The sequence below is a fragment of the Amia ocellicauda genome, chromosome 17 (assembly GCF_036373705.1).
Source record: "Amia ocellicauda isolate fAmiCal2 chromosome 17, fAmiCal2.hap1, whole genome shotgun sequence".
NCBI lineage: Eukaryota > Metazoa > Chordata > Actinopteri > Amiiformes > Amiidae > Amia > Amia ocellicauda.
Window position 1 is genome coordinate 18,855,925 of NC_089866.1, and position 21,225 is coordinate 18,877,149.

Below are 21,225 nucleotides of genomic sequence, written 5' to 3' on the forward strand. Positions count from 1 at the left end.
ATGCCTCTTTATGCCTCTTGTAACCAATTGCAAGCTTTTTTAACTGATAATCATCTTTATGAAAAATTTCAATCAGGCTTCCGCTGCGGCCACAGTACAGAAATGGCCCTGTTAAGAGTATTGAATGACGTGTTTCAGTCTTCCGACTTAGGGTGTGACACTGTTATTATTTTACTAGACTTAAGTGCAGCTTTTGACACAATTGACTGCCAAATCTTGATACACCAGTTAGAAAACCCTGTTTGGGCCTGTCTCACAATCAAACAGACTCCAATATGTACAGATTAATGAAAAACACTCAAATGTAACTGAGGTTACGTTCGGAGTCCCACAGGCCTCTATCCTGGGACCTGTACTTTTTTCACTGTACATGCTCCCTTTAGGTGATATAATTCGACAACATAATATTAACTTTCACAGTTACTCAGACAACACACAATTATATCTGTCAGCAAATCCTAACAAAATACCATAGATGTAGAAACTCTAATCTGCTGTATCCGAGATTAAAACATGGATGACAAGTAATTTTCTTATGTTAATTCTGATAAAAAGGAAGTCCTAATTTTAGAGGACAAAAATCGAACTGTTCATCATACACTGACGAAACTGAGTAATGACAACTTTAATTTCTCCCCTAAGGATATGGCACCAAACCTGGGTGTCTTCTGTGATCTTAATCTATCCTTTGAATCACATATTCAGAATGTGTCGAGATCTTCCTTCCTCCAGCTTAGAAACATTGCTAGACTAAGACAATTCCTCTCATTACAGGACACTGAGAAATTGATACACGCATTTGTTACATCTAGATTGGATTACTGTAATGCCATTCTGTCAGGCAGCACAAACAGAGCTATTTCTGCACTTCAGTTAGTCCAAAATGCTGCTGCAAGAATTCTAACAAAAAAAAACATGAACACATCACTCCAGTATTGGCTTCTCTTCACTGGCTGCCCGTGCGCTACAGGATAGATTTCAAAGTTTTCTTACTAGCATTTAAAGCAGTAAAGGGACTGGCACCTCCCTACTTAAAAGATCTCCTTATCGAATACACTCCAGGTCACCCATTGAGATCCCAGGAAGCTGGTTAATTAGTGCTCGCTAAAATACACAAGAAAACCGCGGGTGGTTGAGCATTTAGTTATCAGGCCCCAAAACTGTGAAACGATCTTCCAGCCAATGTAAGAGATGCCCCCTCTGTCTTAGCCTTTAAATCATGGCTGAAGACTCATCTGTTTAGTCTCTGTTTTTCTAGCCCATAGTGCCGCCAGTGTGCCATGGACATGCAATGCACAACTGTTTTTGAAGATGTCCTGCATTGCATGACCAATATCTGAGCACAATTATCTTCCAGCAACAGTCCCCTCTGAGGGTCCAATGAGGCACCCCGTCCCCCACCGTGGAAGCCCGGCGAGGCACAACCCACCCCAGAGGCACCCCACTATGGAGGGCTAAAGAGGCACCCACACCCCAAGGTCTGACGAGCCATCGCCACGGAACCCGCTGTCCAGATGGTTGTCCATCCCCCCCACCCCTGAGGGCTGGCAAGAGGCCCTGACCAGAGGGAAGAGCACAGCCAGCAGCACCGATTAAGAACTTTCTGATCTCCTTGCTGCTGTAACAACTATACTGCCTGGATGGGAGGCAACCATTAGGCCTAGACCCTAATCCATGGACCCCAAGAGATTCATTTTCTCCTACATGCCATCCATAGGAGTTTTTTGTTTTTCTCTCCTCCGTGCCTAAATGGTTTATTTATTTAAATGTTCACTTTATTTTAGATCATGTAAACTGTTTACAGGTCTATATTTACTTATTTTACTTTATTGTATTTATGTATTTTGCTGTACTTTGTTGTATGTTTTCCAGTCTGTAAAACGCTCTGTAGCTACCTGCGAAGGGCACTATACAAATAAAAATTGATTGATTGATTGATTGATATATACAGGAGGCATTGGAACTGGGGATCATTCAGCCATCTTCGTCAACTGCCGCTGCCAGTTTCGTCTTTCCATTTTTGTTTTTCTCTCCTCTGTGCCAAATAGTTTATTTAAATTTTCATTTACATTATTTTAGATCACTTATACCAGTGGTTTTCAAACCGGTCCTGGAGTACCCCCTGCCCTGCTGTTTTTTGTTCCAATTAATTGTTTAATTGAATCCTTAATCTTTAATCAAGCAATATACAGTTAAATTAAGTAATTAAGACCTCAGTTGGAACAAAAACCAGCAGGGCAGGGGGTACACCAGGACCGGTTTAAAAATCACCGACTTAAACTGCTAATGGTCTATTTTTAATTTTACTTATTTGCTTAACTTATTCTATTATTTATGCATTTTACTTTGCTGTACGTTTGTTGTATGTTTACCAGTCTGTTAAGCGCTCTGTGGCGTTATACAAATAAAAATTGATTGATTGATTGATCCATTGGTTTAATCAAAGATACGATCAGGAGGGAAATCACAGAAATGTTTTAACTTCAAAGATATTGCATCCATGCCTTTACAGGGGGACACGCAAGATCAAAACACTCGCAGGAGAAGAAAGCTATGACTGAGTACTTTATTATTAATTCAACACAGTTAAAGAAATGTACAACTTATATACAGCGACATGTATTGAAACTTTAATACAGATCATTCATCTGATCCCCATCTCCAGCTATGCATTTACACTTTTGACAGAGCTTTGTGATTCTGTGCACCCAGAACCAATCAGATCATGTGGACAAAATATATAATCTAAGAAACTATTTTATTTCAAAAATGTCTTCAGTGTTCAGAGCACTGAAAGTTTGAACCAAAATGTCATACTTAATGAAGTACAATCTGTACTGCAAAATTGTATGAAGTTATTTTCATAAATATACAAGTAATAAGTTTCATAAGTATAGTATTCAAACATATTATAAACATGATTTTCTACTAGTGAAAACTCACATGCTAGGTTCAGAAACTATCATTTATATACATATAAAATATTTTTAGTACTAAGGTACTGATGAGAAATGTCCAGCTCTTTCATAAAAAGCTCAAGCAGGCAGTTTAAACATCAGAAAAAACACATTCTTTACATATATACGTAACATGTAAATATCAGAAACAGCTGAAAATGTGCTCCATGAAATTGTTTAAAATGTGAAAAAAATTAAATAAAGCAATTATTTTGGGCATTACAAAGCAAATGTACTCAGTCCTGAAACGGTGAGTTCTTGCTATACTGGAGCGGCCATTAGTTACTGAGACAGACGCACTGAAAGACAACAGGCAGTGCAGAGCCAGTGGGCATTTCTAAAGCAGTCGATGGACCATTACAGAGTTACAGCCTGATCACAACCTCCAGAGCTGAAAAATCCAGTTCCAGTTCCTACAGCAGCACGAGTCCATCTCCCCCAGCAGGCCGAGGGAGAGAGTGCAGGTTGACCTGGCTGCTTAAGCTGCTCTGCCCAGCTGGGGGCTCATGTGCAGCATCCAGTCAATCGTCTCCTGCAGGAAGGTCATGCCGTAGTGAGCGGCGATGTTCCGGAACACGCTGATCTGCTCTGAGAAACTCTGCGGAGAGACAAGAGGCAGCATCAACAACTGTACACTTACAGCCGGCGATGATCGTTCCTACTTATTTTATTTTATTCACCCAGATTTGCGATTGCCAATAGCCATCCAACTCAACTCACACACTAACACACCAGCAGAGGTTTCCCAGGGCTCCTCCACTCCCCATGCAAAGCCCCGCTAATTGTGCGTTGTCACAGGAGAGCCCAACCACAGGCAGGATGTGGCGCAGCCTGCAATCAGATTGGCTCTCCAGGACATTTCAGTCACTCCAGGAGGATTTTAAGCAGTTAGGAGCTCCTGGTTGTTCATTTTATAAATGCTGCTGCAGCCACAAACTGTGATTTAGCATTAAAAAAAATCCATAAATGAGTCTTTTTAAAGTTGCTGTGGATAAAAGCATTGGCCAGATGAATCAATAATAATGAAAGTCACAATAAGCTGATACTGAACATGACGTTGGAATTAATGGATAGTGAACTGCAGAGTAAATGACCACATGCCATTACAGGGGAAGCTTTTATTTGAAGTGTAATATGTAAGATGCTTTGGCCAGGGCACCGTTACAACCACCAGAGGCTGCCCTTGCTACCACTCACCTTAGTGGACAGGGTGAGGGTGAAGTCACCAGCACAGCTGCAGTAGATCGGCATATTGGCTTCCTTCACCCCTTTACACTTTGAACAGACCTAAAGGGAAAATTGTATATATTAGAACACTTCTCATACGGGACAGTTTTCTGACCTCATTAAAGACGGCCTCTTGTTTTGTTTTCTGTTTATATCTAACCACAACTTGTTTGATGATGAATCCATTGGGATTGAAGCCACCACAACCTCAGAATCGAAGGGCTAAAACTCTAATGAAGCCAAAATGGACTTATTACTTAAAGGCGGGACTGCCAAAAAGGTTAGAGGGAGGGAGGCTAGAAGTGTGGGCTGACCAGGTCCTGTAGGGTGTAGGTCATCAGCTTCTTCTGCAGGGCCTCCACCAGAGCCATCTCAATCCCCTCCATCTCGTACTGAGCCTGGCAGTTGGAGCAGAACCACTGAGGAAGCACGGCGCCGTCCTGGGGAGAGGCAACGTGAGGGTTCAGAACAGAGACCGCAACAGAGAGAGAGAGAGAGAGAGAGAGAGAGAGAGAGAGAAGGAAAAAAAAAGAGGGAAGTTGAAGGAGTGACAGTACATGTTCATATGTGCCAAAGAGTGAATGAGTGAGTGAGTGAACAAACACAGGATATTCGTGTGTGTCAACAAAAGCTCAACCCAGTGCCGGACCCTGGTCTTCCTGTATTGGTCACTTCAAGGTCTAACCTGTGCTACAGCAGGATCCTTGCAGAGGTCCAGGTCTCGGCAGAAGTTACAGTGTCGGCAGATGACTTCAGGCAGGATGTAAGACTGGCAGGGGTCCTTGAACTGGGACTCCGCTGAAAACTCTCCCACGTCCACCAGGCGCAGCAGGTCCCTCTTCAGCTTGTTCACTTGGTTGGTGATGTTGCTGTCCAGAGAGAGCACCTAGGAGAGAGAGGGCATCTGACTGAGAAATGCTAAGACTGTTGGCTTTATTTAGGCATTTAAGCACATTGACCCCGTTCCACAACATGCTATTACTATAAGAGAAGAGAAGAGAAAGTTACACAACAATATCGTTGATCTATGACACGCAACCACACTATGATAAGACTCAGAAACAATCGATTTGTTTCCACCTCCTGCCAGCTGTGCAGAGCAGGGCTGTTACCTGGCAGACATATTTGATGAACTCCAGCGCTGGGTTGTTGAGGGGCAGGTGGGAGCCGGGCAGTACGGGGAACATCTCGGAAGGCTGGGTGACGTTCCTGGTGCCCGTCACTTTCTTCTGGATCTTCTGCGTTATGGTGAAGAAGTTCTGTGTGAGCTCACTGGAGACATACTCCTGAGAGAAGGTGATCATTCCTGTCAGGGAGAGCGGGAGAGACATTCATTCAACTGCTCGATGGATGGCCTTCTGCCATTCCATCAGGTTGTGCCCCGGTAGAGAGGAGATGCTGACCGTGTCAAAGCTTATCAAGTGGACTTACCAGGCAAGGCGTTAGCATCTCCCGTGGCCTCCTGGGAAACCTGACTGCCACCCCGTCTTTTGATAGGCGTGGCCCCGGGGGCATTGCGACGAAGCTCTTCCCTCATGCTGTGGTAGACGGCTGCAATGTAGGCTGAGGGGCGGGAAAAACGGAAGTCAATTCAGGAATTCAGCTGTCAGTATCAAGACTATAATGAAGATATCTGAGCAGGCCTACCAGAGACAATCATCAAGAAATACTTCTGGCAGGAGGCCGTCTGTGGGAGGTACTGCATGATGTTCCAATTGCTCTCAATCAGCTCCTCCACCTCATCCGGGTCCCCGTCCTCATCCTGGTCTTCAGGAGGCACTGTCTCCTCTTCCTCCTCATCCTCACTGCCCCCCTCGGCTTCCCCTTCCTTGCGTGCCGAACTTGCAGCCCCCTCCTGGGAAACAGCAAAGATCTCACAGCTCAGCCTTGCAGTTAACAAAAGCAAATTGGATAAGCTTTTTGGACCATTGGGAGTTTGGTTTTCCCGTTTTAAGAAAGGGATGGAAAACCGATCAAGGGGTATGACACTGTGTCACTATTTTTTAGAGCTTCTTGACCTGTTCAGTTTAGTAACTGCCTTCTCACCTCGCCATAGAGAACACTGCTCGGTAGCTTTCCCTTCACACCCCCGTAGTTGGCCAAGTCCATCCATAGCAAGAACTCCCAGCAGCGAGAGAAGGACATGGACAAAGAGTGGAAAATCTCCCGGGAATGAATGCTGTGTGCCACCGAAAACAAGAAGGAACAAGCAGTTACTATTTGGGATTCCTTCTCTACTGCTCACTCTGCTCAACAAAGCTTTGGTACTACGAGGGTTTGGAAAGCACAGGTGTTTGCAGTACCTGTTGGTGATGTACTCCACATACGCAATGGCGTCGTCAATCCTGCGCTTCTTGGTGCACAAGATGATGCGGTTGAAGTTCCCGTAAACGACAGACGATCCTAAGCGCTTAAATTCAGCAACAAGCCTGAGAGGAAGAAGGAGAGAGAGGTTTGGTAACAGCCCATCATTAAATCAGGTGGGAAAGAGATCCTCTTTAGATCGGCTTTCACATATTGATAAGTTCCTTGGCAGTATCTCAACGAGGAAGAGAAACAGGCAGGCCACAGACAAACCTTTGATTCAATTACCCACCCAGCATCTTCTGTAACACTCTGGGGCACAACTTTAGGTGCAATCATTACTTATTGAGTTTGATCATCAACACACAGTGGGAAGATGGACCTCGCTTTTTGCATGCGTGTAAAAACTGAACCCAAGAGCCTCGAAGCTGGACTCACTGCAGGAAGACCTTCTTCATCATGTTGTGTAGGGTGCGGTGCAGCGCCGGGTCGTACAGCAGGGAGCTGGGGGAGCGCAGCCAGCGATAGAAGTGCATCACCTGGTTGTCAGCATACACGTTGTGGTACTGTGTGATCTCCTTCACCCAGCCCACCACCATGCTCTTCAGGATCCTGCCAACAACAGAAGAGTGCCCAGTCAGCTTAATTGATCTATAAGGAGCACCGCAGCTCTATAAACTTTAGGTGTGAATAAAACTATGCAAATTAGACTTTATTGGTCACCAACAATTGAGGTTTTTCTTCTCTACATCACTCTTTGCGGAACCGGATATGGGATTAAAACTTGTAAGCGTTTCAACTCTCTCTTAATGGACAGTGATGAATCCTTGCCACCTCTTGTGGTCTAGCTGTGTGTGAAAAAGAGAAGATTTGTTTCAATGATGAGTTACCTGAACGTGCTGGAGCAGAGGGCTGTCTCGTCATAGCTGGCGTGCGCGCTGGCACCCTGGTTCCCGGACATCATATCCTCCAGGGAGGCCTGCTGGATGACGTCGAAGCTGACCCCCAGGCTGGCGCCGCCCTCCATGTCGTTGACGTGCTGGGACTGCAGGATGGTGTTGACCGCTAGGCTCTGCAGGTCCAGCTCCACACACACTGGACACAAGACAGCAGGGTTACTACAGCCTCTCCTCACACACTATCCACAGGGCAGATATTTTGATAGAAGGACAGATTTCTTATCTCGGTCTCTCTCTGACCTGTCGAGTAGCAGCCTTGTGCATTTATCTCCACCGAGCTCCTCTCCTCGCTCTCCATCACCAGCCTGCTGTCATCCGCCTCCTTGCCCCCCAGGTCGGGCCGTGCGGTGGGGGACAGCCAAAGCAGGTGATTGTGGCGGCGGAGGTGTCTGGCCAGGAACAGGTCTGAGCCGAAAATGGACACGTCTTCCGGCAGGTTTCCCACAGGCAGGTTAAAATACCTGACAAAGAGATTAACGGACATACAGATTGGTGTCACTTCCACACAATCTAGCAAAAATCCTTGCAAAATAGTCTTCAAGCTACATATGTATTGTCCCTCTGCTTTACATCCCACAGAGGGTTCAAGACTAGCTCTAGCTCGGGTACCTGGCCATATCGAAGGCCTGGGAGAGGCAGCTGTCCAAGTTGAGGTAGTGCCGGATCATCCTGCGCGCCCCGTGACGCTGCCAGTCCAGCACATTGTAGCTGATGTCATCGACCACGTGGACGGGCACCACCGGGAACTCCTCTAGGACGGGCATCCCGGCCGCCAGCCGCCGCAGGTCCCAGTTAGACTGCACTGCAATCAGGGTGGGCCCCCGCCGCTCCTCCTGAACACAGAGGAAGAGACATCAGACAGGCACAGCGAAGAGGAGGGTCTTATACAGTGAGGGAAAAAAGTATTTGATCCCCTACTGATTTTGTACGTTTGCCCACTGACAAAGAAATGATCAGTCTATAATTTTAATGGTAGGTGTATTTTAACAGTGAGAGACAGAATAACAACAACAAAAATCCAGAAAAACACATTTCAAAAAAGTTATACATTGATTTGCATGTTAATGAGAGAAATAAGTATTTGATCCCCTATCAATCAGCAAGATTTCTGGCTCCCAGGTGTCTTTTATACAGGTAATGAGCTGAGATTCGGAGCACTCTCTTAAAGGGAGTGCTCCTAATCTCAGCTCGTTACCTGTATAAAAGACACCTGTCCACAGAAGCAATCAATCAGATTCCAAACTCTCCACCATGGCCAAGACCAAAGAGCTGTCCAAGGATGTCAGGGACAAGATTGTAGACCTACACAAAGCTGGAATGGGCTACAAGACCATCGCCAAGCAGCTTGGTGAGAAGGTGACAACAGTTGGTGCAATTATTCGCAAATGGAAGAAACACAAAATAACTGTCAGTCTCCCTCGGTCTGGGGCTCCATGCAAGATCTCACCTCATGGAGTTTCAATGATCATGAGAACGGTGAGGAATCAGCCCAGAACTACACGGGAGGATCTTGTTAATGATCTCAAGGCAGCTGGGACCATAGTCACCAAGAAAACAATTGGTAACACATTACGCCATGAAGGACTGAAATCCTGCAGCGCCCACAAGGCCCCCCTGCTCAAGAAAGCACATGTACAGGCCCGTCTGAAGTTTGCCAATGAACATCTGATGATTCAGAGGAGAACTGGGTGAAAGTGTTGTGGTCAGATGAGACCAAAATCGAGCTCTTTGGCATCAACTCAACTCGCCGTGTTTGGAGGAGGAGGAATGACCCCAAGAACACCATCCCCACCGTCAAACATGCAGGTGGAAACATTATGCTTTGGGGGTGTTTTTCTGCTAAGGGGACAGGACAACTGCACCGCATCAAAGGGACGATGGACGGGACCATGTACCGTCAAATCTTGGGTGAGAACCTCCATCCCTCAGCCAGGGCATTGAAAACGGGTCGTGGATGGGTATTCCAGCATGACAATGACCCAAAACACACAGCCAAGGCAACAAAGGAGTGGCTCAAGAAGAAGCACATTAAGGTCCTGGAGTGGCCTAGCCAGTCTCCAGACCTTAATCCCATAGAAAATCTGTGGAGGGAGCTGAAGGTTCGAGTTGCCAAACGTCAGCCTCGAAACCTTAATGACTTGGAGAGGATCTGCAAAGAGGAGTGGGACAAAATCCCTCCTGAGATGTGTGCAAACCTGGTGGCCAACTACAAGAAACAAGGGTTTTGCCACCAAGTACTAAGTCGAAGGGGTCAAATACTTATTTCCCTCATTAACATGCAAATCAATTTATAGCTTTTTTGAAATGCGTTTTTCTGGATTTTTTTGTTATTCTGTCTCTCACTGTTAAAATACACCTACCATTAAAATTATAGACTGATCATTTCTTTGTCAGTGGGCAAACGTACAAAATCAGCAGGGGATCAAATACTTTTTTCCCCTCACTGTAAATATGAAGGACTGACAGTTGTAAGACTGACCTTGTAATTTAGCAGAGCCCTCTGCAGGGCGCGGTGGATGGTCTTGGCGTCCTTCTCGGCTCGCACCTCAAAGGCGTGTTTCTCGGGCGGCAGGAGCTCCTCGCCCGTCTTTTCCAGCAGGGCCGTGCGCTCAGCAGTGTACAGGGCAGTGAGGGAGGGCATCTGGTTACTGCGCACCTGTAGGGTGGGATAGGAGCAGTAATTAAAGGGCATGCGTTTCTGAAAGGGACTCTCAAAAAATGCAAATATAAAAAAAGCAATGGGTGTGACACAGTGGATGTGAAATTAAAAGTGGAGTCCGTATGCAAAATGTAGGTAAAGCGCAATGTATTTGTACACTTCGAAATCTAGCCTTGACTGCTCAGCTGGCCGGTTGCCACACTCACCGTGTCCAGGATGAAGACACTGGCCTTGCGCTGAGAGGGGATGAACAGGCCGAACAGAGCCTTGTGGCCCTGGCTGTGATGGTACAGGTAGATGTGACGCACACTGCCTGAGAGAAATCAGGACCAATAACTTCAGTGTGACTCACAATCTAAGCTTCATGTAGTTTTATTTCACCTTACACTGGATTAAAAAAAAACTTAATAAATTAATAAATCTATATGCAAATACATTTAAAACGCGTGAATCTCCTCTTCATTAGGAAAGTGCCCTCTGAAGAATCCTGTCTGTGCAGACTTACCAGGTTCCAGGTAGCTGAACTGGGCCAGGGACCTCATCTCCAGGTGATCCAGCTCAAAACTGTCTGCCTCTCGGCCAGCTAGGTCTCGGGCCAGCTGCTTATTGACCATACACACACAGCCTATCTGGACCAAGGCCCGGAACAGCAAAGGAACCTGTGGTACAGCACACAATGAGCTCACACACCTCCAACCTACCTATATTACATATTACTGGGCTCTCTCTGCCTTCCCTGTTTGGGCCCGAGACACCCCCATCCCCACACCCCAGCCTCCAAAACATACCTGCCTTTTGCTGGAAGTCCCATTTGTATATCTTGACTTTTATGACCAGTTCATGCAAGCAAGCATCAACCAGCGTGCCATTATAACATTAAACCCATTGCTGTGGCACCATGGGCTCACCTGAGTCTCGTAGACGCCCTCGATGTCAGGGGCAGACAGGTCGGCGTTGATCTCGTTGATGTGCTCCTGGTACATGTCCTCAGGCACGGAGTACTGGTACAGATGGTAGACGATGTTGGAGCGCGGCAGCATGCGGTTCACCTGCAGGAGAACAGGCAAGGGTGGCTGAAACTTGTACATATTTCATCAATCCCTCTCTCTCAGCTCCGCCACCACCTGCTTAGCCAGCATGAGCCCATTTGCCCAACCCAGAGGTTGGGTGGACATAAATGAAGACTGAAGGATAGAGCTCACCTTCTTGCACAGGGTCCCCTCATCTGTCTTGGGCACTCTCTGATTGACGTAAAAGACTCGAGGGATGCTGAGCTTCATGCAGTGCAGGTCGCTGCCGATCACTGCCCACAGTTTAAACAGCCCAGGGTGACTGGTCTCTGCAATCTGAAGAAAGCGAACCAATCAATGTAATGAGATGTTGGGAAGTAAGTAAGGCACAGCAGCCTTCTTCAAGATCCTACGGTGTGCCCCACGAGGTTACGTGGTGGCACGTGTCCAGGCTTGCCCACCTGCACAATCTGCCAGGGCATGTCCAGGATGCTGCGCGCCGTCCTACGGAGGAAGCTGCCCAGGCCGGTGGTGGGACCACCCCGGATCACTCCACCCCCCGCCGGCTGCGCCTCCCCGTCCCCCAGCCGCCGCTTCTTGCTGCGCTCCTTTCTCTGGCGCGCCTGCAGCTCCCACTTCTTCTTGTGATAGCGCAGCCAGAACAGCCTCTCCTCCTGCACACGCAGAGACACAACCACACTGTCAGCATACACACTGCCCTGATCCTAGACCCCACCGCACAGCCCACCTTCATGATCGCTAGGAGAAGTACCCGTGTGTTTCCCATGGGAGGCGGCGGCCCCAGAATCTCCCTCCAGGACTGTGTGAGCTCCAGCTCCTGAGACTCAGCCTGGCTGTCCTCCCCCAGAGACACCCGCTTGCGCTTGGTGCTGATGGGGATGGCGGGCTGCAGGGGCCTGGGATTCATCCCGAAATCCTCCAGATCCGCCACCTGCCCACCCTCCGAGAATTGGCTACTTCCAGCTGCCGGCTGGTGTGATGCCACCTGAGATGAACAAGAACAGTGATGAGATCAAATACGGATAACATAAGACAGCTGCTCCGTTATAAGACTTGGCATTCGTAGACAAAGGCATTTTAACCGAGGTGTACCTGTCTCTTGCCCTCGCTGGTGAAGAGCTCACTAATTTTCTTCTGTTTAAAGATGTCGTTCTTCTCCAGCAGCTTCTTGTGCAGCCAGTCGGGGTGCCGCACCCTGGGGACAGGGTTCTTCACCTGGGGTTCAACAGCGAGAGGTCATGGTCTCAAACACGAAGTAAGCATTACAGATGTGACCACCAAAACATTAGGAGGGAGACAGAGCATCAAGTAAAAGCATTGCTCAAGTTCAACCAGGGGAAAACAAAATATAGATCCACTCTGCTGGCTGGTACCTGCTGAAGGGCCGCTGGGATGGTGATGATTTTCTGGATGGCGCTGCCGAGTCTCTCAATGTAATAGTTCCAGTCAAGGATCTGAAAGGAAGCCCCAGAGTTAACTCTTTGTGTACCAGTCACTGAAATAGGGAGGATAAGAGCATTCAATTAACATCAACAGGGAAGCCAAGGCAGTGGAAATATGTGGGAGTGCCCGATTATTTGTAAATATAACCTTTGCTTGACTGCAGATTCTATTCCAAATGAACCATCTACTCCACTCACTACACGGATGTCCAGGTCCTGCAGTGCTGGGGTCTTCAGCCACTTGCGCAGGAAGTGCTTCTTCACACTCGACTCGGCTTGGAAAATGGCCAAGGGGATAGCCCTGTCAGAGAGACAAACACGGCCTCATTACCAGAGTGCCACGGAGTTCAGTCGCTGCAGGAGACCCTAGCCACAATCCTGCATCATGCCAGGGAGGCTACCAAGGTCACACGGAGGCGAGGTCAGATTGCGCCGTACCTCTCTGTGACGGGGGAGCCCTCGGGTTTGCGCGAGATGACGTATCGGCAGCTCAGCCCGGCGTCCTTCACCATCTGGTCTCCCAGGAACTCGGCCAGGCGCTTGGCTGTGCTGATGGAGGTGGACTTCTGCTCGCCATAGTCCTCCAGCTTGCGGGACATGGAGCGATTCTCTGAGATCAGCTCGAACAGCTCAGCGTCCGGCATGTTGGCTGCCTGCGCACGGAAAACACGTGTGCACTGTGAGCACCCACACATCCCAGAAGAGCTCTCTGACTGAGCCAATGGTTAAAATACACAGCCTTTGTTATATTACCTTGCTGTAGAGCACGTCCAGCCAGTAGTCAGCCACCTTGGCCACCGAGGCGTAGACCTCTTCCAGCGTGGTGCCCTTGAGGAAGGCCTCGAACACAGAGGACTGGAAGATCTTGATGAGCTGCAGCTCCCCTCGGCGTTTCACCTCAAAGCCCTTCAGCTCCGCCAGGGAACCGTCCTCATTGAACACGGCGTACCTGGAGGAGAAACACACACCGAAAATATTATTGGGAAATGTTTTTGTGTCGCACAGAAATCGCCATGCTTCCTGTCCAACCCCTACCCTCTCTCCAGAGCCCTCCATGTCTCCCTACCTCTTCTTCAGTTTCTTGCCTTCCTCTTTGGAGGCGGGCAGGATCATGGCCAGGTAAGGCCCATCCACCTCAAAGAAGATGCTGTTCTCAGCTCGGGTCTCATAGGTCAGGGTGGCCGGATCCACCAGCTCTTGGTACTGGTGGTTGGTGAAGCCCTCCTGAGGGCCAAACAGACAGAGTTGAGTGAGAAATCTAACACTGTGGGAAACTAAATGACCCCATGCCATGTGGCTATTCTTCAGTGTGAGAAAGTAAAGACATTTTTAAACGCAATCTCAACATGCGTTTGTTGAATTCCCTCCATAGCAGAACTGGCTCACCTTCACCATGATGTTGAGCATGGCTCCAGGGTAAGAGATGGTCACCTTGGGCTTCTTCTCATTGGTGGATTTGAGGACAAAATTCTCTGGGAAGGTGTTGGGGAGGACACACCAGATCCCGTCTGTGTCCAGCTCCAGAGGCCTCCTATCTCACAGACACACAAGGCAGTTAAAGGGACAGACAGCCACACCAAAAGAAATAATATAAATAACACTCAAAAGGACTCATCTTGCTTGCCTTTCAGTAAAGTCTGTATATAGTCAGGGCACATCTTGTAATTTTCACCCTCTATTCTGTCTAACCTGTTACACTATCACACTGGTTTAATTCCTGTAGGCCTGTAGTTTGTTTTTCTGCTTCCCTAATTCCCATTTAAGCCACTTGAACAGACTCTACTAAGACATTCGTTTCGCCCCTGGCTCTCACAGTGAGAGCCCCACCCCCGCAACTCACCCAATCTGCTCGATCAGCTCCCGGGCCTGTGTGATGATATTGGCCCCCGTGTAGCACACAATCCCAGCCATCTCCATGGAGTACCAGCGCGCCCTAGAGGTCAAACACAGCAGCAGCACAATTTTAACAGAGTTGACAGTGTGGTCTCTCTTCGCGAACACAAGGCACACAGTTAAACTCGCCATACCCTTTGCGCATGACGTAACCGTAGAAGGAGTTGAGGATGCACTTGTGCGCCAGCTGCAGCGACTCATACAGGATCTCCATGTTCTTGCAGCGCTTCACCTCAGGGGCGTCACCGCTGTCCTGTGCCGCCGACAGCTTCTTCTTCCACACCTAAGACAGGCAGACACACACGTAATATAAATTGAGAAATTAACATCATATTTATAGTACATAACAGATTCATCCTCAGAGCGAAGGCCAGGAAACAGTGTTAGAGATAGATTGGATTTCTTTACCTTGTGCAGACCTTTGAACTCGTAGCGTCGGTCTCGGAAGGCACGCACCGTGTCCACATAGAAGGAGTTCTCCCGCTGGCAGATCGTGGTGACCCGCTCCTCCAATCTCGTCAGGTGGACCTTCTTGTAGGCCTTGCGGCAATAATCTAGAGACGGGATGAAGTTTAAGGTTCAGCATGAGACAGAAATAGGCTTCTTGCTGGGACAAAGAACCAGAAAACACGGTTAAGAAACCAGAATTCTGGTTCTCTGGGGCGACGTGTCTCACCAGCCAGGCGCTTCTTCTCGTGGCGCGCCTGCTCCTCACGGTTCAGCTCATGGAAGGCCTGCGGACGTCCGTTGGGGAAGACCGGGGGGAACTTCTCCGACTCGAGCTGCTGTTGAATGCGGTGGAACTCGCTGCGACTGGCCGGCACTATAAACACAGGAGCCCAACATGGTCAAACATCTCATGGAGCAAAAGCAGGTGGATGTTTTAAAGTCCACACATTAGGGCTAAAGATGACAGAGACGGACAGACTCACTGATCTCCCCTCTCCACTGCCAGGCCATCTTCCTCTGACAGTTGGCTCCTGGTTTGTTGAAGTCGCAGGCAGCACAGGTGGCCTCGTCGACCATGGCAGAGGGCTAGGAAAACACAGCACAGGGTTACAAAAACAGCCTGTGCCAAATATCCTCTATTCTCATGAAGAGTGACAGATCAGTCTAAAGTAAATATGTTGGACTTGAATAAAAATGCCTTTCAATTACAGCCTTTTCAATGTCAACTCGTGAGAGAAGAGGAATTTTATTTTTAGGTTTTTACGTTTATAGTCTGGATTTGATATCCAAAGTAAATTAATAGATCTGCACATTGATACCCCTATGGGTTCCCCTTAGCGTTGCTTACCTGTAGCCGGTTCGTGAGGATGATGTTGGGGTACATGGCTCCAACATCCAGATGGTAAATGAGAGGGCATTCAATCCGATTGGGCACCTCCTTCAAAGAGATCAGCTTCTTTTTGATCTCCTCACACACCTGAAACAGAGGGCATTGCATCCTGTCTTTAGCAACACCTCAGACTGCACCACACATTTCATTTATTGACACTGGTGAAAATACTCTACACACCCAATGGGACTGAGGTTGCTGGGCACCGATTGGGCAGTGTGATACAACAGGGAAGAATCTGACAGCCAAAGCCTGACAATCTGAATACATATATTTTGAAGACATCCGAGGAAAGGACATCACACAAGGAATGGCATTCACGTTCGAGCCCAGTGTGGGCTGTTTCCGAAGCGTACAGGGATCTGGGGGTACAGAGGGCAACACTGACCTCGTTGAAGTTGAGGACCTGCTCCATGGGAATGTTCTCCTCCTCCACGATGGCGTGCCGCAGTGTGCGCTCCACCCGCTGCAGCAGGAAGTCAAAGGCCGCCGGGTTCTGAAGAAACAAACAGCTGAACAGTGCTCCAATATACACACTCGGACATGCGGGTAGTCTGCGCGTTGCAAAATACAATCAAGCCACATGATTTCATGGTGAAAGCGTACCATTTTGAAGCGGCAGGGGATGTCACTGCGGAACACCCCCGACTCCAGGGCCTCCACGTGACCCCCCACATAGGTCTCGGAGTCCAACACGTGGCCGTCGTCCGTCAACTTGTTGAAGATCTGCTCCTGCTTGTTGGGGAAGACGATGTTGGCGTGGAAAGCCTGCACCATCAGCAGCGCTTCGCACAGAGTGCCGGAGCCCTTCCGCAGCACCTGACACAGACCAGGGGAAACCACAATTCAGTACCACAGGACTAGAAAGTCTTATAAAATTGGAAATTAAGCAAGAGGAATAAATGACAAACAACAGATGGCGGGACATACCTCGTCTGGCTCCATGGGAATGATGGTGCACAGTGCGAAGATGAAGGGGTGGACATACTTCATGTAGAGGTAGTAGGTGGCAACAGCGTCCGACACAGAGTAGGTGGCCAGTGTCTGGGGGCGGTGGAGAAGGAATAGGGGTGGTTAATGCCACACCGGCAACATTTGACCACAAGCTTATGAGCGGATCAGTACTCCAAACTTACTCCAAAACAAAGTGCAAAACCTGTCTATTGACAATTCTGCATTGCTGAAGAAGACCAGAGGGACACCGTTAAATGGTGAACACCCTACCTGCGGCTCCTCGGTGGCCATGCGGCACATCTCCTCGGGGTCCAGCTCCACGGGGTCGTAGCTCAGCTTGGCCTTGGCTGCGGCCTTCAGGTTGTGGCTCCCCACAGGCAGGTAACTGTCGCGCTTCACCCACCTGAGAGACAGCACCAGGGGCAGGGGGTTTTACAGGGTTAGGAACAGTCAGGTCAGTTTAAAGCATTATATCATAAGCCTTCTTTTCCCATGTGTGTGAAACACTCTACCTGCCACTTATCTCTGTTTTACTTTATACATTACTTGCCAAAATGAAAAAGGGCCACCCAGTTTACACTTCTACATTGATTTCTGCTGTTCCTACTTTCCTTAAAGCAATGGTTGCAATTTCTCACTAGCACAGCACCTACCTGAGGCAGTCCATGTGGATGGCCTGGCTGGCCTTGTACTCTCCCTGGCTGTCCTTCTGAAAGCCGATCTCCCGGTACATGTTTAACCCATGCTGGGCAGCCCGAGTCTCCACAAAGGGCCTGGGAGGAGGGTGGAGAGAGGTATTGATAGGGAAAGACAGAAAACAAGTCAGGGGGACATTCCAGGACCACACAGTTTAAAGCCATCAATTCCCAGGATTCCCAGCACAAACTGACCAGTCAAAGAAGTCTCCATTGTAGGTGACGAAGATGTTGGGTTTGGTTTCGTGGACGTGCTCAAACCATCTCTGGATCAAACCAGCCTGAAATACGAAGAGCACAGAACAAAATAATATATTGACTCCTGAACCACCTTTGAATTCCATCTAGCCGTGTCTCACAGCTCAAGGCTCTTCCCCTCACCTCATCAGGTTCGTTAAACACAGTAAAGGGCCCTTCATACTCCGGCTTAGGGGTGAACTCAAAGTCTTCGATATCCTCCGAGACAATCTCCCTATTGGTGATCAGGAAGCCCTGCCACACAAACGAGGCAACATGTCAATCACACAGCACTTGAGTAGGATGGGTTGGGTTTTATGGAAACATTGTTAAGATAAGATGCAACCTAGGGGGGAAGGACCTCAAATATACCTGTCCATCAATCATGTAAGAGATCATCATGATCTGGTCACTCTCAGCATCTGGGAATTTCAGTGGCAGCTTGGTGGTCTCAATGTCAAAAGCCAGGACCACCGGATCCTGCAAAGGGGGACAATACAGCCACCAGCAGTAGGTTAGTATATTAGTCATGCCCTGAAGCTTTCAGAGATGAATAAAAAAAATACAAAAATTAATTATTTACAAAATTCTCAACCAGGAAAATATAAACCAGCCTGTGTTGATTCCCTCTCCACTCACCGGCCGCTCAACCAGGTCATCTCTGCGTGCGATTTCAGGAGGGTAGGCACTGCCACGGTAACGCACATTGTACCAGTGAGCCTGGCGTAAACACAAACAAACACACAAATATTACGTTTATCAATCTTTAGTCTTGAAAAGGTATAGACTTACGCATCTTTGGAGAGAGGTGCTTACCACATGAATCTTGAGGTCAATGGACAGACGGACATGGTAGGGCACATCATACTCCCGCATGTCCACAATATTGTCCAGCTGGTCTGTGATCTTCTTAGAAGTGCCATCGTCGTCTGGTGCCACCACACTGCCCCCTGCCAGAGCACTGAAACACACGACACAGGGAACCAGCTGAGTAACGCTGACTGGCCACAAAACACGACTGGAGAACAAGAGTTTTCGGTCGACCATTATACATCATATTAATCTGCATTTGAACTCTACAGTCATGTTAGTTTTGCACGGCCTGATGGCAGTACCTGGACAGCATGGCGGTGTAGGCGTCATTGGACTTCTCGCGCTCCCGATTTTTACGCACAGCAGGCGAGATCTCACGTTTCACTTTGATGAGGTCATCAACAGTGTTGAAAGAGAGCTTGATGTAGTTCCTCTTCAGACCCACAAGATGATTGCGCTGTGGGACAGAGGAACACATCAAACAAAGACTACTAACCTGCATTCACAGCCCTGAGTTAGACCTCAAGAAAACAACAGCAGTTAGCAGACTGATTCTACTACACCCACCATAGAGCTCTGGAAACTGGAATACAAACAGTTCAAATAAAAATGAATTCATTCAAACTTGGGAGGCTTTAATAATCTCCTGAAATGTAATCACTTCTTAAAAAGGCAAACCCTTTTCTTCACCAATATTTAGCTTATTAAAAAGTTAGATTAAAATACTGTATATAAATTAAGCTTTAAGAAATTTTGCACCAACATGTGTATATATTTGTAGTTTTAAAGTCGTATGGAATGTATTAATGACAGCGGCCTCTCACCAGATCCAAGTCCTCTTTGGGGACAATCTCCAGCTTAGCAATCTTCCCCTGGAACTTCTTGGATAGGAAGGAGATCACCTCTCTCTCACAGTTCTGCTCCAGCAGACAGACAGAGAAAACAAACCGTCATGCCCACTTAAAGGGCACCTATAGCAGTATGAACTACAATTATAGCATTGTTCATAACCTGGAGCATGTTTCTGGAATTTAATTTAAATTGATACTGGAAATAATTTTCCAAAGCTGACCGCCTATGTTGACCACATCTTTGTACTTCAGAGCCATGACAACATCTCAGCTAGCAGGAACAGGAAGTGACCACCAGAATGAAAGAACAGCTCAGACATACACTCACCCTTTTAGTCGCTATGTAGAAATAGGGTTTAAATGGGAGCGCCACCTGGAATGAAGCATACTTGTTATACACAATTCCCAAAACAGTAAAGTAAAACAAATAAACATTCATTTCTCTCTCCTCCATGCCAAATGGTTTGTGTGTTATTGTACTTATTTGTCTATTTGTTTATTTCTAATCTGTTAAGCGTTCTGAGGCTACGTGGTAAAGGGCACTATACTAAATAATAACTGATTGATTGATTGAATGCCCCACACTCTACACACACAGACTGCAATCACCTTGAACCTGCTGCCATCTTCCTGGATGAAGTAGTAGTCCACAGCACTGATCATCCGCTTGTCATCATCCAGGATCTCGGTCTGAAAAGACAAACACTGTCCTCACTCCTGAAAGCACAGATAGTCAAAAGTCCTCACCTGACTGTCAGTACAGATCAAATTAAAATTACTTCCTGTCAGGTGAACACTCCTCTCCTGGACCAACGTAAGAGTATGGAGAAAAGCATCTAAGAGTCTCACTTGGCTTTCTCTCTCAGTGCCTCAATGGGGAGAGAATTATCATTTAACTTCTACATGTCAGACTTCTGGAAGCCTCACAGTAGACAAGAAAATAAAAAGCCACAGTGCTGTACCGGGTGCATGTTGATGAGCCAGCCTGTCTTCTCGCCGGGGTCCTTCATCCTCTCGAAGCCGAAGCGGGCGTCCATCTCGTCGGTGAACTGGCTCCGCTCCAGCCGCTTGAGAGCCGACAAAGAGGAGGCATCGTCCCTGAAAAGCGTCCAAATATGACATTACAGCGCCGCTAGACCCCAGCTGATCGGGAGACAACGGACACGGATATTAAAGACTGTATAGCTGGAAAACGACAGGACAAGCATGCACATCTTGTAATCTGTAAGATTTGTTTTAGATAACACCTTGATGTGCACCAATGTCAAACTGATTAAATACAGAACACATCATTAGAATACATACATATACATAAATACATACAATTAGAAGGTCTTGATGCTGACAATGCACCATAGAGAGAATGGTGTAAACAAACTCTAGGTAGACTGGCTCCTAAAATGAATAGCTATGAACAACATACGCTGCTTTTATTAAGCAGCTTTCAATTAAAATAAAGGGTTTAAAATTCACTTACTGTTGATTTTCCTGGTCTGTTGACTTTCCTGGCTGCCATCGAGAAGACTTGAACCTCCCGCTGTTTTGCAAAACCATCTCTGAAGCTCAGGCAGCCGCGCCGGTGAAGTACGGAGCTCCGCTGGGAAGGACCGCTCGCAGGCGTGCGCTGCCGTTATTAAAGTGACCGTTTATTCTGCCTGTGCTGCTTTAATTTAATTCAGCTGTTTTCCGACATGAAAGCATGGCCAGCTTCTTCCAAAACAGAACTTGGCGCGCTGGCTGACACGTCTCGCGAGAACTGAGGGGTAGCTGAACGCGGGAGTTTACTAGAAGCCCCGCCCATGCACACGACAGACCACACCCTGTGTATGGGCGGGGCTATAGTATCAGCCTATAGGCGCCTGGC

The 21,225-nt window shown here is 47.7% G+C and overlaps 1 protein-coding gene across 1 annotated transcript; it reads right to left on the reverse strand.

Moving 5' to 3' along the window:
- Window positions 1-2,552: 2,552 nt before the first annotated feature.
- Window positions 2,553-21,105, reverse strand: pole (polymerase (DNA directed), epsilon). Its single transcript, XM_066689319.1, has 49 exons — window positions 20,839-21,105; window positions 20,324-20,459; window positions 19,971-20,051; window positions 19,690-19,734; window positions 19,335-19,427; window positions 18,813-18,967; window positions 18,514-18,658; window positions 18,337-18,417; window positions 18,070-18,177; window positions 17,842-17,952; window positions 17,656-17,741; window positions 17,419-17,538; window positions 17,036-17,168; window positions 16,742-16,855; window positions 16,418-16,630; window positions 16,200-16,307; window positions 15,770-15,898; window positions 15,405-15,507; window positions 15,149-15,295; window positions 14,881-15,026; window positions 14,607-14,755; window positions 14,420-14,512; window positions 13,966-14,110; window positions 13,646-13,803; window positions 13,333-13,528; window positions 13,018-13,232; window positions 12,778-12,880; window positions 12,511-12,591; window positions 12,230-12,352; window positions 11,889-12,122; window positions 11,578-11,790; window positions 11,309-11,452; window positions 11,015-11,155; window positions 10,612-10,765; window positions 10,313-10,419; window positions 9,927-10,103; window positions 8,057-8,280; window positions 7,688-7,908; window positions 7,379-7,583; window positions 6,927-7,100; window positions 6,488-6,613; window positions 6,231-6,363; window positions 5,832-6,039; window positions 5,616-5,747; window positions 5,297-5,490; window positions 4,870-5,070; window positions 4,499-4,624; window positions 4,155-4,244; window positions 2,553-3,555 (listed from the first exon to the last, which is right to left on the reverse strand). Exons 1-49 carry the CDS (start codon window positions 20,913-20,915, stop codon window positions 3,436-3,438), a joined length of 6,918 nt encoding a protein of 2,305 aa, XP_066545416.1. The 5' UTR covers window positions 20,916-21,105; the 3' UTR covers window positions 2,553-3,435.
- Window positions 21,106-21,225: the final 120 nt, after the last annotated feature.